Here is a 16,740-nt window from a genome sequence, read left to right on the forward strand (position 1 = left end):
AGCTGTCCAGACAGGTAAAAAGTTAACAAGTCATTACACTATTTATGTTCCAAACATATCAGAATGATGAGTCCGTATGTTCTAATTCATATCCTAGTAGAAAGACTACAGATTAATTAATGCAAAATACAGAAACTAGACTAGGAAAGAAGACAAATTTCTCATTTGTCTAGCTAAAATGTGTGGAGTAAGAGTGACACTCTGTGGCAAGAGCAATGCATTAATTGTCTTCCTCTTTTTTTCATTCCCTCTATCTTGCTATTTGATGGAAAGCACAAATTATTCCAAGCTTCTTTCACTTCATTAGAGAATGAGAGAAAGGCAGAGGGAATTCACACAGCTTCAGAGGTGTTAAATAGTGTACACACTTCAAGAGGCTCTAGCAGCATCTGATTACAATTTAAACTAGCAGTTACATTCATGAAATTGAGAACATAAGTGTCAGGACACACATACCTTCTATTTACAGCTGGCTGGAAGTTTTTCAACAAATTGTGTAAAGCTCTGAATGTTGATACAGACATTTATTCTCAGGGTTTGTAGGCTGGGGTGGGGTGAGGAGTTTTTTTGTTGGTTTGGTTTGCTTTTTGTCTAAGACTTGATTTTCATCCAGATTTTTTGTTTTGTCCCGACTAGAGAGGCCTGTTCTGAGTTTCGTGTTTCATTTTATCATGAGACTGAAAAATTCCATTTGACTGGAGCAATCCAGTCTCCCATTTCAGGTGCTCCCTTTATGTTTCATCACTGAAAGAGTGTTTGTTGCTGCACAGTTTACCTGACAAAGAAGTAATTGTGTCAATTCTTGCCACATCCCAATAGTATTTAATCATATTCAGTCAATGTGCCACACAAATTTTGTATTACAGATGTGGAATCCTGTGCAAAGAATTGAAATCTACTGATCGAAGGCTAGAGTTGTTGGGTGTTTTTTGGGGGTGGGTTTTTTTGTTTGTTTTTCTCCATAGAATCTGTAGGAAGGTAGAATCATCAAGGTCGGAAGAGACCTTTCAGATCATTAAGTCCAACCATCAAGCAGCACTACCACTGTAATCCCTAAACCACTAAACCACATCACCCAACATCAGGTGCCTCTTAAACACCTCCAGGGATGGTGACTCCACCACCTCTCTGGGAAACCTATTCCAGTGCCTGACCACTCAAAAGTGTAAACATTTTTTCTAATATCTAATCTGACTCTGCCATCTCAGCTAAAGCCCATTGCCTCCAGTCGTCTTACTGCAGGCATGGTAGAAGAGACCGGCTCACAATATTCAGAGATCCACATAGGATGGGAGCCTATTTGCTTGATGGTGCAGATGCTGAGATCTGACTGTTGAGAGAAAAAACCAGCATAGTTGAACCAGAGACCTTCCAAAGTATTGCATATCTGGATTCCACAAGAAGGCTGCCAATATGCCTGCACATCTTGTTTCACTTTCATTTGAAAGATGAAAAGAAGTTCACCTTAAACAGAGGGGTTTTAAGGAAAAAATGTGACTGTTTCCAGGACAAAAAATGGGGAATGATATGTGCATAAGAGAAGCCACTTGGCAGCATCACTGGTGATTCTCTCCTCTGGACAGTGGCAGCAAAAAGAGAAGCTGATTGTTCTGTGAATGAACCTTTAAAGAAACCACAGAGTGCATCCCTAAGGAAAGAAGAAAGGAAATCAGGACTCCTGGCACGTACTTGTTGCCAGGTATTCTGGATGAAGTGTTTTCTTGGGCACAGTTGATCACTAGGGGGAAAGGACATTGAGGAAAGTAAGAAAAACCCAGCGGTGGCTGTCCTTACTTCAATTCCAGTTATTTCACCACCTTCTGAAGCAGCTAAAAACCAAGGAGAGGTAAAAAGAGGTAAGGGAAAACCTTAGGAGTCCTGCTGTGGCTCCCTCACTGCATGTCACGGCAATATCTGCATGCACAGGTGTGCAGCGTGCAGTGCTCTGTGTCAGCCACAGCCAGCCCTGATGCAGCTGGGCTAGGGGAGCCAGTGTCCAAGGGCCAGGGGCTGCTGTGCCTCTCAGTTTCACTCCCTTACCCTCCTCTCAAAGAAGAACTGCTTCCACTCTGCAGGACAAGAGCCAGGCAGGAAAACTAGCGAGGACTGGGGCCATAGCATTCCCACATCCCAGTGAGTTCAACACCAAGTATCCCAAAGTACCACCTCCCCAGTCTTTCTGCAAAACACAGACATGCTGTCATGTAGACTTGGCTGTAATTCTGACTGCTGACTTAGGAATTAACAGAGGTGCCTTATGGCCTTGCAAGTAAAGAGTTTATGTGGATCTAGCTGATGCTGGCTGGTGACACCAGGCACAACAGAGAAATACTGACATGACAGAAGAGCAAGCACTATGTATACTATGGGGAATAGCTACCTCTTGTAATGGCTTCCCATGTTTTCAGCAAGTGAGTTAAGCAGAAGCACTGAGAAAATTATCTGAAGAAAAGCACAAGGGCAGCTCCTCGTGAAGACAAGTGTGCATGTACAAAAATACACATGCGAAACAAGAAAAAGCACTGAGCAAGGTAGTTCTATTGGGTTGGGTTGCAACACGTGCAAAAGCATAACATGCACCTTTTGCATGATCCTTTCCTTTCTGGAAGATGTCAAGAGCTTCAAGGAAGCTGGCACACTAGCTGCCCCACAGCTGCAAATGGGTAGAATGAAGCAGGGAATGAGTAGAAGCATCTTCCTGCCCTAATTGAGGTATTTACAAGCACAGGAGGCATCTAGCTCATTTAGCTCTGTAGTATTCTCAAAGAACAAGGACTGAAAGGGCACATCAAAATTCTTGAAATTAACTGAAAATGGGCTGTTGTCATTCAGGCCAAAAGTAAAAACAAAGCATTGTCTTTTCAGCCTGGTTCACAACAAAACAAATTTGCATTACCCTTAGAAACAGCAATTATGAAAATGACATCAAGCCAAGGGAAAAAAATCTGAATGCTGAATGAATACATAACACAGATATTTAAACATACAGAACCACATATACATTCAAATACAATTTATTTAAAGATGTGGTCCAAGGCAGAAACTGCAACTGTTTAGTCACTTTCAGCCATTATTTATCTTTCCTCAGGAAGCCAGTAAGCCAAAGCATTAAAGAATATATATATGTCTTATGAATCTTAGAAATTCATCAAGTCTGTTTGCCAAAACCTTGTGAAGATCTACACAGGTTACATTTTAAGCAGACTATTTGTCTGCTTTCTGATTTACAGCCCAAACTTGCACACACCTTTCTCTGAGATGAGAACTCTGTTCAAAATCAGAATAAAATATGAAACAAACCTCCGTATAGAGTTGTGCCAACTGTGCCTTCTCCCACAGGCAGTGCTTCCTCATCTGAATAGTAGTTTTTCACTGCAACTTGTATGGCATAACTCGAAAATGGCTGTAGGTTGCCTAAGACAGCAATAGGACCCTGATATTCCTGTAAGTCAAAATCAGATAATAAACATGCATTCTTAGAGAAGAGTCATATGGTAACCCAGAAACGTCAATGAAATGTGTGTTAAAAAAATAATATAGTAGTGTTTTTGCATTGTAATACACTTTAGTGTTTAAAAAGAGATCCTTAAAATCACAGTTTCAGTAATATGTCCCTACAGAAAAGAAAGCACATACTAAAAAACAAGCCAAAAAGTAGAGGGGTACTTGCACAAAGGAAAACTGAGGTATCTACCACTTAGCAAATACAAGAGAGAAAAGACAGTTACTTTTGGGATGTAGAAATGGAAAAACTCATGACAGAAAGCTACAAAATGGTTCATGAAATTACTAGAAGTGATATCCCATTCCCTGTTTATATATGATACCCCACGCGTTTCAGTGTGAAATAGCCATACCAATGTTTTTTGCTGTGGAGCAAACAAACAGTATCCTGAGTTCCTACAGTTGTTTGTCATTTGTCTGGAGAATACCAGGTGTGTCGGGGTAGGCTGGGATATGCCAGGGCATAGCTGCTGTGGTGTGACAGATGGCAAGCTTAATGTAAAACTGGTGTTAGTTGCAGCAAGGATAGTAGGTTTCTCAGTGGCTGGCAAGAGAATCAGGCATCTTTTATCTAGGAAAGACAACAAAAGATTAAAAAAAAGTTAATTATGGCTGGACCAATTCAAACTTGCTTGGGATTCTACCACCATTCTTATGAGAAAACATAGCTACAAAGTATTCTTTCTGCTTTCACAAAGAGAAACAGAAGAAAATCCCACCTGAAAGTACTTTATTTGATTACTTTCATGGACACAAAAATAGTGGCCCTCAAAGAAACTCTCATTTATCTTTGGTAAGATACAACTTTAATAAAGAAATTAGGTTCTTCTTGAAGTAGAAGATGGAAATGCAAATTGAAGTTGCTGTGTTGTAAAGGGCAGTACATACTGACGAGCCCAAACTTGCCTATTACAGAAAAGACAGATCTGTTGAATAGACAGTGCCTTTCTCTAGCAATTAAATGTTATCTGCTTTTTGCTCCAAAAAGGTTTCCATGTGTAACGTGGTAAGGAGAGATAAATTTGGGAGGTAGAAAAGGAGTCTGTAGGGAGAAAACAATGGAAAACTACACTAACAGTTACCAAAAAGTAACAAAAGAAAATTCCTCATCACTCGAAGTACTTCCAAAACCAAAATAAAAATATATTAAATAGACTTCCTGCTAAGAAGGAAGAAGTTTAGGCATGTGCACAGGGAAGAAGGTACAAGGATGAATGCTTGCCCTTAGGCCAGAACAACTGACCTCATAGTCAAGATCTTTTCTCCCAAAGTGAGAAACCCTGCCATTCCTACCAAAGTCAGGTTCATGCATATTCCTCCAAATATATTTGCAGCAGACAATGTAAATTAGAAAGTCTCTGTGGGGATCTCTGGGTAGAAATAATCCGTTTGGACTGAAATTTGGTTCTTCCCTTTCTGCACCAGCTAAACCTGCAGCTCTTGCAGGAAACCCTGTCCCTGGGGATAGGGATTGGCACATTCTGTACCAGGGCCAAACCAAGCTCCTGCATCAATGCCAAGCCCACACAGATCTCATGAGAACAAACATGCCCAAAGTGCTGGCAAGGATAGCCTGAGCACTGGTCAGAGCAGCTGCAGGCAGGCATGACTGTACCGGCTACTCGAAAGAATGTGAAATTTTTTTATTCCAAAGAAGTCCATCTTGTTAGAACATTCTCTTGTATATTTGCCAGTTCTTTTATGCAAAACTGGAGTTCAAGAATTATTTTGTATATATTCATCATGCTAGTAGCTGTTCTAAACCTCTGCATTTACAAAGATAATCCTTATAGGTACCATGAATCCTAATTTTCTATTAAAACTAATGTTTTATTTCTTTCATTATCATTCTACAATGGTTTGTTTAAAATATTATGAGTTCTAAGTGAAGCCTGGGTCTACTATAACATAACCTGTAATTGTCTCTTGAGTACTTCTTTATAAATCACTTTAATAAGCAGATTTCATATCTCTTTGTCTTTAGAAGGACAGATTTTTTTCAGTTTTATGTACTTGTGAACAAACTCAGAAATCTGTGTCATAACAGGGATCACTATCAAACTCTTGCTACAACGCTGTGGAACATATTTGCTCTTTTTCTGTGCTGTAATGTGCACCACCTTTTCCACATCTCCAGGTCTGACACAACTTTGAAAATAGGCATAGTCTGGCATTTAACAAACAGGGGCAATATTCATCATCATGGCCTTCCATTATATCCAACAGAAGGCCAGTCCTTATATTCATCCTTTTAAAAATGTGCAAATTGTTTCTCTGTAGAAGGTACCTGAATCCATGAAGCATGCTTTACACAAATACACGTAGCACAATCTGCAACGTAAATACATGCTCTGAAATAAATTGGTTACATTTACAAAACAAGCCAGATCCCCTCTACCTGGATATGATTGTGCTGCTGAGCTGTAAGCTAAGATTTTCAGTGCATGGTTTACTCTCTTGTGAAGAAAGTGTCTTCTACTTTCTTTATTTGCTAGCCAAATTTCAGTGTATTCCTTTGTTTCAGCAGTCCAGTATATAAATTTGTTATCTGCAGTCAAGCTGCCAATTTTATTACCTGTAGGAAAACATTGCACAGTTAAGTTTTAAAATCAACCCTGAGCAGATGATTTTACAAGAGCAGATGGGTGCTTGTATTCACAGTTTGTCAATATAGGTATCTTGGCCATACTGTATCCTCGAAGACCTCCCCTTGAGAAGAGACTTCTGATATTTTCCGGTGGGTCTCGTAAACCTGAGACACTGTTATTACAGTTTAGAAATGTAGATCTGAAGGCGTTTTATTTTCCATAACTATGAGAACTGCTATTCAATTAACAAACACAAGAAGTAAAACACAAAAGCAAGACCTGTTTAAAGAAACTTTGCTCTTTTGTCCAAGATGAAAACCACCATGATCTGTCGTCTCCAGAAACAATTAAGACAGCTCCTCTGGTAACAGAGCAGCTTTACCAGCACGCCTCCAGAACGGAGCTGAAAACCGAGTAACCAAGAGTGAATGTTATCATCACAAGAAGTGAAACATGGATAATTTGTCATATGAGACCCTACCTGCGTGACGGACCTTCCCCACATACTGAAGTCTGCAATGCCATTTTCAGGTGTAAGTCATTATTGTATCTTTTCATTGAGATAAACTGCAATAGGTGTAGCTAATACGAAACCCTAGCAAAATAATGTGTTAATATTCTAAGTGAAATCTATTGACAAGTAGCACTTGAGGTCGTAGCATCTCTTTTGATTTACATCTTACTAGAATACATACTTGCATCAGTAAATATCCTCACACTGCTCTTTCTCCTCATTTGTATAACAGGGTACACAACTGGAAACACAGAACACAAACATTTTGTCCAGATTGACTATAGAGGAATTAGTTTTATTTTAAAAAGTGCTTCATGAATGCTATTTTCAGAAATGAATGTTGTTTGAGGTAAGAGACAGCAAGAATCACAAACTACCTAGAAAAATAAAAGAGTTCTCAGACCTTGAATAGTTGGTATTTTGGTAATTCTCCAGCAGTGGCAACCATCCACATCTGAGGCCCATATTTCATCTCTCCCTCTGATAAAAAGCAGCTGGGGATTTTTGGAGTCAGACAAATCTATACTCAGAGGTCTTCCTAGCTCTGCTTCTGTGACATTACAGGTGCAGTAGTTCCTCATCTGTTTTTCTACCAACCCGTGCCCCAAGATGTGGTGCACGGTGTTATTCTGAGTATCATAATAAAGGATGCAGCTGCCATTATCAAGCTCTTCCATCCAGTACAAGCGGCTAGCAAAGAAAATGCATTGCTTTCAGTAGAAAAACTTCAACCCAACCAATCTAAATGCACTTCTAGTCTGAGTAACTAGTCACAAATCTCCCAAACATTTAAGATCAGGTAACTAGAGCAACATAATTGCAAAGTGATTTCAGATGCCAAATGATTCTTTTTGTATAGAAGGTCACAGTAACTGACTATTCTGGATAAAATGGTTACTGTAAAAAAAAATGTTGTCTGGTGCAGAGTTTCATTTGCATTACTTACATAGAAGAACCTATCAGTATTTAAGCATAATTTGAAATCTTTACTCAAACACAGACATCTTTTTGAAATTAGATATGCCAAGACCAATTAGCAGTACCAAAGTGGTACTACATCCAGAAATTTCTGAGTTTTACATAATGCCAAAACTCATCTACTTTGAAAGTCCTTTTTGGTCCTTAACAGTTCAAGTTTTGATGAAAATCATGTCTAAAATTTGCTTTAAAAGAGTTATTAGTAATATGCATCTTACCTTAAGAAAGGATAGGACAACAGAGATGATACAGTTGAATTACTTTTGCCCAGATGCACGTTCAAGGCTTTTAGAGATTTTTTCTTGAGCTCAAGATCAATAACAAATATTTGAGTTCTATTCTGTGGCGTTTTCAGGGCAACAAAGAGATGCCTTGCAATCCAGTCAACTGTGATGGCTGTGACATTGTGAAGATATGCATCTTTGAAAAACTTAAGAAAAAAAATAAAAAAGGACAGAACTTTCCAACCTGATATTAGGACATTATGAAGTTCAATTTGTTTCTGAAAGAAAAATTTCTGCTTGGGAAGTAGAAGTCAAAATATAAAGATGTGTCATGGATTGGCAATATTTTTAGACAAATCAAAACTATTGTTCCACAACATATCAATTGTTGCTTCCACATTCTTGAAATTAGAATGAAGTAACTTAAATTAAATTAAATTAAATTAAATGTGATACAAATATAAACTTCTTTTATTTACTAGTCTAAATTTCAAATTAAACATCTGATAAAATATCAGCAAGGAAGATGTCAGTATAAACGTTTATGATTGATAAGACTACTTTAACAATGGTATACTCTGGTCATTCTTACTTTTTCAAAAAACACAGTTGGCCATAAAATAATGACAATAATGGCCACGTACTTTCCTAGATTCTCTCAAGTAAGGGAGTGAATAAAGGAATACCTGAGACATTGAAGTATTCTGTATATTCAGAATAAAAAGAGAATCCTCAATGATATGGTATGCTTTGTCATCATTAGCAGTATAACAGATGCCCTTTACATTCTTTGCTGAAAGTTCCCATATTGTACGACCACTGTCTGTGTCAGTAAGAAACAACTTGTTGGCAGAAATAGTTATTAGAGTTGGGACAGGGAAAAGATCTGGAAGGAAAAGGGCACAGAAGAATTTACAAAAAACCTCCATCCTAGATAATCACAGTCAATGATAAGAAAAGCAAGTACAAGATACAAATAAATGTATTATAAATGTATACAAATAAATGTCTGAACTTACTGTATTTGGGTGTATGTCACAGTAAATAAATAAGGAGATGCCCTATTGTCATCACAGTCAAACTACTAAGATATTTTCAGTGGCATTATGAATGCTTACCTAACAGATTTAAGCATAGTAAAAGAGATTTGCTCATTTAATTACCTTTAACAGCCAAACTAGAAATAGCCTATGATCTCTAGTGAATCTCTAACTCTCTTGGTAAACTTTGACAGTCTAATTAGAAATATTTTATGATCTCTAGCAGTATGCAGGCTACAGGTGAAAACCTACTGTTCCATGCTAGCCTGAAGTTGCACAAAAAAGCTAATTAAGCATAGTTTTGAGGAAAGGCTTGACAATCCCAAAATTTAATCTAATGATAAGGAATGTGTTAATCCTTCATATCAGAGGATGTAACCATTTCCTCCATTGTGTCTGCTGTATGTCACATAAAATGTTGGAGGCTGTTTATCAGGTTGCCAAATTCTTGTACTGACGTTTTCACCAGCTATTGCACACAAACCATGAGATGGCAACTAAATCATCCATACCTGATGAATTCCTCTCTGCCACATCAGATAAGGGTCCTGGACCTACAGAGGTGAAGGCCTGCACCTGTGGGACAGGAGATTGATACTTATGTTAAATAACAGAATAAAGGACTGCATTTGAGAGCCTGTAGAGTCAATAGAGACACCACCCCTCTCTGTTCATCTTGGAACATAAGTGTGTGCTCTGTTTGACATAGGGCTGTGTTGGTCAGTTTAAGGTCTACATTCAGGTTGGGACTGTGGCTATGAAGAGCATTTTAAGCAGTGGCCCAGAGATTGACAATCCATGCTGCATCTAACAATTAGAGCTCAAAGGACTCCAGACAGTCTTTTGGTTTCCTTTCCCAGCCTGGAACAATTCCTACTATTTGTTGCCCTTGCAACCAACATGGTGTTCTCCCCTATTAGTATCTGGTCTATTACATGCTCTCATGCTTTTAATTTGTCTTTCAAGCACACTTTCTGTATGTTCCAAAACTTCTATCACAATGAAAATATGACTTCTTCACAAGTTTTGAACTGGAAGCCTCTTTCCATGGAAGGCATGTGAGTCCTTGCGTTTCTCAAACCGTGGCTCTGTTCAAAAGCCCTGTCATTCTCCACCAGATCAGTTGAATCTGTGTTCAACTTGCAGGTTTTAGCAGCGGCTTGGGGAAACCTCTAGAAAAGTTTCTTTTGGGCTTCTCCATTTAGTAAACAATATGATACAAAAAAGGTTAAGCCAGGTATCCACGGGTGAGTCAGCAAATCAGCAGTTCTACAAGCAGAAACCACAAGCTCTTGCCCCAAGCCAAAAAAACATCTCCCAGGCAAACATATCAGATGGCACAGATAGCATCTACCATCTAGCACGAGACAAGCTTAGTAATTTTTCATACCTGAAACCTTACTGTGAGGCTGGGAAGCACATCCTTGAGGGAAAACTGCATCTGGGTGGGTTTAACATGGCTTTCAGTCCACTCTGTGAAAGTGCCAGCAGTGCTGCTCTGATTCAACAGTTGGTAGTAAATCCTGAACTGAGTTAATATTCCATTGTCCCTCTCAGGTCTGTCCCACCTGAACTCCACAAGGACTTTCCCATCACTGTCATGTAGATTATTTTGTAACACATATATTCTAGGGTTCCTAGGTGCTGAAGGAACTGTATAAAAAAATAAAATCCACAGAACAAAATACTCCTATTAAAACACAAACTCTACCTCATAACTAACTCTTTTAGTTTTGAGCCTGAGCTTTACATCCCCAGTGATGACAGAGACATATAGCAATTGGTGACGTGTAAACTACAGAAGATTTTCTAAAACTTCATGGTAATTCCTTTCTATTTTTCATTGGTGTGTGGATATCTGATCTTAACTTGCCTAACCAAAAGAAAGAGCTGTATAAACAGAGAAAAAATGCACTCCTTTACTGAGATTGGGACATATCTATTTAGCCAAGTCCTGTATGTAACTATGGGGGTGTAAAAATTTTCACAACACAGACCATATTCTATGCCCTCTCCTATTCACTTTAAAATCTACTGCACCTCATAAACTTTCTCAGTGGTTGTCACTCAACACTATATTTTAGCTAACTTAATTTTGATGTGCATAAGAGCAAAAATACTGAAGCAAGAGTAAAATGTTCATAACATTTATTAAAAATCTAGTAAGTAGTTAAGATATTAAATGCAGCCTTTGGTGTTCATAGTAATGAATTCAGTTTCTCTTTCTTGCTTGTAGTCACAGGCACATGGGGGATATATTGTCCTGCATTTTCTGTTTTGAGTTCTATTACTTCAATTGTCTGCATTTGTGTTTGCAACAGATAATCGCCAAAGATTCTCAGAAACATGTCCTCGCAACTCTGCCTGCAGCTGACTAGCTCTGAAAGCTGCTCATCCCTCTCCAGGGTTTCACTTGCTGACATTGAGATGCTCCCAGTACCCATTACACGTGAGGAACAAGATTTAAAATTTCAGTACCTCCTTCAGGGGCTCGAAGGGCTACAGATGTCACTGGTGCCTTGCTCCAGTATGTGTATGGAGTGACAGAAAAAATAAAGAGTGTAAATGGTTCCAGCCAATCCACTCGGTAGGATGGCACTGTCAGGTTATGGGGATGGAGGCATCTTTCACTCTCCAGAGACTGCAAATGGAATAAAATAGAACAAAATAAAGAAAGACTCTTTTCCTGCTCAGAAAGGCCTTCAGTTTCCCAAAATTCCCTCATCAAACTGGTCAACTAAATCAAAACACAGCTTCTCTTCTGTGAATGGTCATTGTTTCACCAACTCCTGTGGCACTGTAGTGACGTGTAGCAATGTGCCAGCAATCTGCTCTTTGAATTTAAAGTAAAGCTTGCCAAATGCACTAAAGTTAAGGGTGGATGAAGGCTAGATTTCACATTCAGGCAAAGGCTATCCCACTGTAATCTCAGAGGACCCTTCTGTCTCTGAGTTACTGTGAGAGGCCTTCTCATGAATCTTTGATCACCGTGAACTCCTCGCCTGGTTCTTCATGCTCCAGCCGCTAGCCCAGAGCCACTGCTGGCTGCAGCGGTGGAGAAACTGGACAGCCTGCACTCTGTTTGCAATTTAGTTTGGTTCTTGACCAATTTGTAAATGCTGGAGAAGAAACAAACTCTATTTCTTTTTAAAAATAGATATATTAGCAAGTAGATGCAGTAATACATGCAGATAATAGGAAGAGATTGCATCAATGTCCTCACTTGCAGAGCCTTTGATCCCACGCAGTAAAAGACAGTTCCCCATTCCACCTTTGTGGGACTCCATGTGATGTGGAAACTAGAGGAATTTCCTTCAATTCTGAAAGAAGACTCTGGCACTGAATCCGGAATCACTTTTGGTGTAGAAGAAAAGTTTCCTGTCCATAAATGGAAGAAATAATAATAATCTAAAAATTTGAGGAATAGGTGGACTATTGAAATGTGACTTAAAACATTAAAGTAAATTCTGTAAACCGTCGTTAAATAGAAACAATAAATAACAACACCATGAATTCTTTTTATCCATATCCGTACCATCAGCTTTTATAATTGCACATTATGCTGATATATTTATCAGGTGATGTATGTATCTCAGGTGTATCCTGATATATTTATTAATAAGTTCCTCTTGTCCTCATCTTTTGTCAAATGACTAAAGAATTTCAAGAATGAAGAATTGCAGGCTGACAATGAATACCTTTATTGAGGAGTTTAGAAAAAGAAAATAATGTACCTGGCAACGGTTTAAGTGATGTGTGAACAAGGGTAAAGGCTGTAAACTCTGCTGGTTGTGAGAAGGGAATGCTAAGGCTCTGATTGACTTCCTGGGTTGTAATGAACCGAAGCCTATTAATCCAGAACAGACGACCGCTGTAGTATTCCAGTGCACCCTGAGATATTTCTGAAGTACTCCATGCTGCAAATTCTGTGACAATGGCATTACCACAACTGTGGAAACATGAAATTAGCAAAATGATCGCACACATGTAGGGAACAGATTTATGCAATGTTTGACATATTGGTAAGTTTCTTATAATTCAAATTCTTAGTACTCATGTACGGGGCAGGAAGACAAAGCAAAAAGTTTTCTTTATCCTCTTTAAAGCAGAACATTTTTCAGAATATGAAACATTGTAGAAAGGACAGAAAGGCCTTCATTCCCTTTATTTTATTGGTAAACAATTATAAAATAGTTTAGTATTCTGCTGCATAGATGCAGAAAAATGAGTATTTTGAAAAATCAGCCCACCTTCTCTCAGCAATTCCACTGAGACAGTGAAGTCTACTTCAGCGCATGAGATTCATTCTACTTCATTACATCAGGAATCCGGAGTTATTTGACCCTGCTAGTTTCCTTCCATTATTTATTAAGCTCTATTAACATTTTTCTTCACTGGGATCACTGGTGATTTAATCTGCCTTGTATATTGTATGTCAAAACTTACAGGCCTTTTTAGATCCCAATTTATTTTCTGGGTAGGAGATTAAGTATATTGTGAGAGGCATCATTTTGCCATCTCAGAAATGTCTTTGAGCTTAGACACATGCCATCCAAAACAAATTTGGAAAAGCTTTGACACACCATCAGGTTCATTAGGCTGGATTACTTCTAATCTCTGTATTGTGGCATGCCAGGGACAATGATTTATGGCTGCCAATTGGTTCACAATGGAGTTGTATGTTCCAGCTAAAACTAATCAACATATTTTGATTCTTTAAGTGTTTACTATTAGTCATAGCAAGTCTAAAATCAGTCAGAAAATTCAGCTGTTTCCACACAAATCCAGCCTGCCACATTATGTGCACATGTAAATACAGATGCTACTCAATTAAGTTTAAGAAGTTTAATCTGATGCTTGAAAAAAAAAAAGGCATTCTGCACATGGAAAGGAGCAAAAACATAATTTCACAAACTACTATGCATTGTACACTTTGCACTTAGAGAGCTGTCTTAGGGTGACTTTATGATGTGTATCCCATATCACTGCCCTATGCCCAGAAATTAATTTTTGTGCTTTTCTATGCCTTTAAACTAAGCCTGAGAGGGGGAAGGAAAATCTGAGCAAAACTTTTCCAAAGCAGTTTTCAGCTTGTTCAAGGTCACACAGAGATAGCGACCTTTTTTTTCCAGCTGTGGCAGGGGAGTGAGGAAGCACCCATCTTGCTGCTTCCTGGTCATCTTCTGGCCAGTTTCAGCTTCTTTTTCTCTGAAGAGAGACTGAGAGTTGAACTTTTTTCCCTTCCCTGGAATTTCGGATTTTCTCCCTTTTCCACTGGACTGCTTCAATATCAGAACACATTGGGAGAACTTTCCACTGAGCACAGAGGGCCTGGCCCTGGGCCAAGCCCCAGCTCCGAGGAGACCGAAGGGAGGACTCTGACACTTTCCCAGGTTTTTTCTCCACAGTGAAAGATTTTATTATTTAGCATTATTTTCTTTTTCCTGTGTGTTTGTTAAGTAGTTTTTATCTCCTTCACTTTCCTTTGAGGAAAATTTATTCTTTCCCGAACCTGGTGGGGGAGGGGTGGTGACCTGCCTTCTCTCAGAGGATATATTTCTAAATTTGGCCAAACTGGCACAAGAACAAAACATCATTTTTCTCAAGGTTTTAGTATATAATCAAGCACCATAAACATAATTTGTTACGTTTTGTCTTTTCAAACTTTGCCTTTCAGGAATAATGCAGCCATTTCATGTTCAGAATGATCAAGAGGAAAGCCTGCCCAGGTGAGAAAGTGGTGTCAGTTCAAGTCCTGAGCTTCATGAAAGATGAGCAAGTTACAGAGGTTCAGGCACTTGGAAGCTGTCAAGTGTTGTAAATCCCAAGATAAAATAGACAATAAGCAGTAATTATTCCCTAAAGCTAAGCCTAAAAATTGATGAGCACGACCTCAGTTCAGCTGAGGTTCCACACTATGTTTCTCTCACTGTAAAACTGTGTTACCAACCATCACAATGTGCAGTTTGTTATCAGCTAGCCATGATCATTAGCTCTTATTTTTGTTAAATTAGTAGATAGTGTGCCCAGTGCTGGACATTTTTTTCTTAAAGAATATTCCAAAACCTAGCAAATGCAGACTTCCTTACCTCTGCTATATATTTACTTACCCTTCTTTGCAGAGGGAAGTTCTGTATAGGTTTAGACATAGACCATCTTGCACAAGCCAGTAAAGAAAACCATAGGTGAGATCCAAAGTTACACCAACCACCTAGAAAAAAACGGTCCAAACAGCAATTTGAACACATCTTCACTTCTGAGGTAAGAGCCCTTAGGCATAACAGTTGTCTGGACAACATCAGAGTAGCTCATTATTGGCAAAAATAACATTACTACCATGAATGTTCATTCTAACACAAAAAGAGATAGCACTAGAAAATAATGAGGTACTTGGTGGACACCTATTTATAGCAGCTGATGATTTTCTAGATAGCATTTTATTAACACCTGTCACAGTGTTCAGCCCTGGAATATCTGAGTACCTCAGATATGATGGCAATAGTATATCAAGTGATTAGTGGAACTACTTATCAAAATCTCTGGAACACTCCTGGTATTTTAACATTCTTTATCTGAAACAGATGGGTGATACCCAGTCTGAAAGTCCTAATAACCTTTTGAAAAAAGTATTTCAAATCTTTTGTCTTTGTTTTCCAGCTTTGATTTTATACAAAAAGCATTTAATGTGTTGCATTACTTATGGAAAATAGATGCAAAATTTTAATTCATTTATTTGACTAAGCAGGAAATTTGAATATTTAAATTTTTGTAAATAATTTATCATTAAATAAAGGGGGCAGGAAATTAAACAATCTTCCTGCTCATTACTTCAATGTTTCATCTTCCTTTAAGTGAGGTGAAAGATTTGTTGTTTCTTTTTAATAGGATCTAATGTTCAAAATAGATTTTCCTTGTTTCTGCAGTAAACAACAGATTCAGTACCATATGCAACAGTAATAAAAATCAGACATTTAATAATCTGTTCTATGAATAAAAAAGAATTTGCTTCTATAAGTTAGTCGGCTAAATGTTATCAAGTTTAGTCTATTTTATATCATTAGCACAGCTTACAAGTTGTTTGGGGCCTCTCTGAACATGTTTTCCAGCAGCTCTCAAACTTCTCATGCAAACACTAGTCGTAACTATTCTTTTATAAGCTTAAATTTCCATTATGTATGTAAGTGGAACAGCCTCTTTTTTTCCTAGCTCTTCATTAATAAACTGCAGAAGATGATGACAGGAAAGCAAATGCTATATCACTTAGTTGTCTGTTGCTCCTTATGTAATCACATTCTTGACATATTTCTGTTGACATTGTATGTCAGAAAAGCAAGGTTTGAATGATTGCTCCTGTAGGTTGTCCTGTTAAAAATATCTCACAGCGTGTATGTGCCCAAGTGTATATTTAGTGAGCTGTACTATATTTTATCCCATTTACCTATTCTCCCTCCCATGCTCAACACCAAAAGACATCTTCCTGAATTTATGTTGCTTTTTTAAACATTTGGGTCCTTCTTCCTTGCCCCACTTTTTTTTCTGCATCTATTACATTGTCCTATAGATGTGCCCATCTTCTTTCTCCTGATCCCTGTATCACCATTATTAAAAGGCAAATAAATATTTGTACAATTCATTTTCAGGAGTTAGACAGAAATTTAACACCTCCCTTCTGTTATGCTTCAAAAACAGGCAAACATTTCCCAGTTCATGAGAGGTATTAGTCTCTGGGCACGACATGTATCTGTGATGGTGCAATGTAACTGAACATCATAAGATGCAGGATAAGCTTAGCTATTTGAAATACCTTTTGACTAGAGACAGAAACCACATCTAAAGGGTCCTGGCCCCACTTCCATATAATGCACTTTGCTGCTCCCCTATAAATTACTTTT

The 16,740-nt window shown here is 38.3% G+C and overlaps 1 protein-coding gene across 1 annotated transcript in view; it reads right to left on the bottom strand.

Moving 5' to 3' along the window:
* The window catches only part of ROS1 (ROS proto-oncogene 1, receptor tyrosine kinase), a 71,894-nt gene that overhangs the window by 31,373 nt on the left and 23,781 nt on the right, over positions 1-16,740 (bottom strand). Inside the window, exons 18-29 of the mRNA XM_042017300.1 lie at positions 14,959-15,059; positions 12,583-12,797; positions 12,065-12,226; positions 11,327-11,488; positions 10,239-10,501; positions 9,361-9,424; positions 8,495-8,694; positions 7,803-8,014; positions 7,010-7,296; positions 5,903-6,079; positions 3,858-4,075; positions 3,301-3,442 (exon numbers count right to left, since the gene is read on the bottom strand). Of these exons, the coding sequence (XP_041873234.1) occupies positions 3,301-3,442; positions 3,858-4,075; positions 5,903-6,079; positions 7,010-7,296; positions 7,803-8,014; positions 8,495-8,694; positions 9,361-9,424; positions 10,239-10,501; positions 11,327-11,488; positions 12,065-12,226; positions 12,583-12,797; positions 14,959-15,059 (2,203 nt within the window). The remainder of the gene's footprint in view (positions 1-3,300; positions 3,443-3,857; positions 4,076-5,902; positions 6,080-7,009; positions 7,297-7,802; positions 8,015-8,494; positions 8,695-9,360; positions 9,425-10,238; positions 10,502-11,326; positions 11,489-12,064; positions 12,227-12,582; positions 12,798-14,958; positions 15,060-16,740) is intronic.

Source organism: Corvus kubaryi, unplaced genomic scaffold, assembly GCF_017639235.1.
Source record: "Corvus kubaryi isolate FWS band 111438036 unplaced genomic scaffold, C.kubaryi_AGA036_p1.0 split3-73, whole genome shotgun sequence".
NCBI classification, from domain to species: Eukaryota; Metazoa; Chordata; class Aves; order Passeriformes; family Corvidae; genus Corvus; species Corvus kubaryi.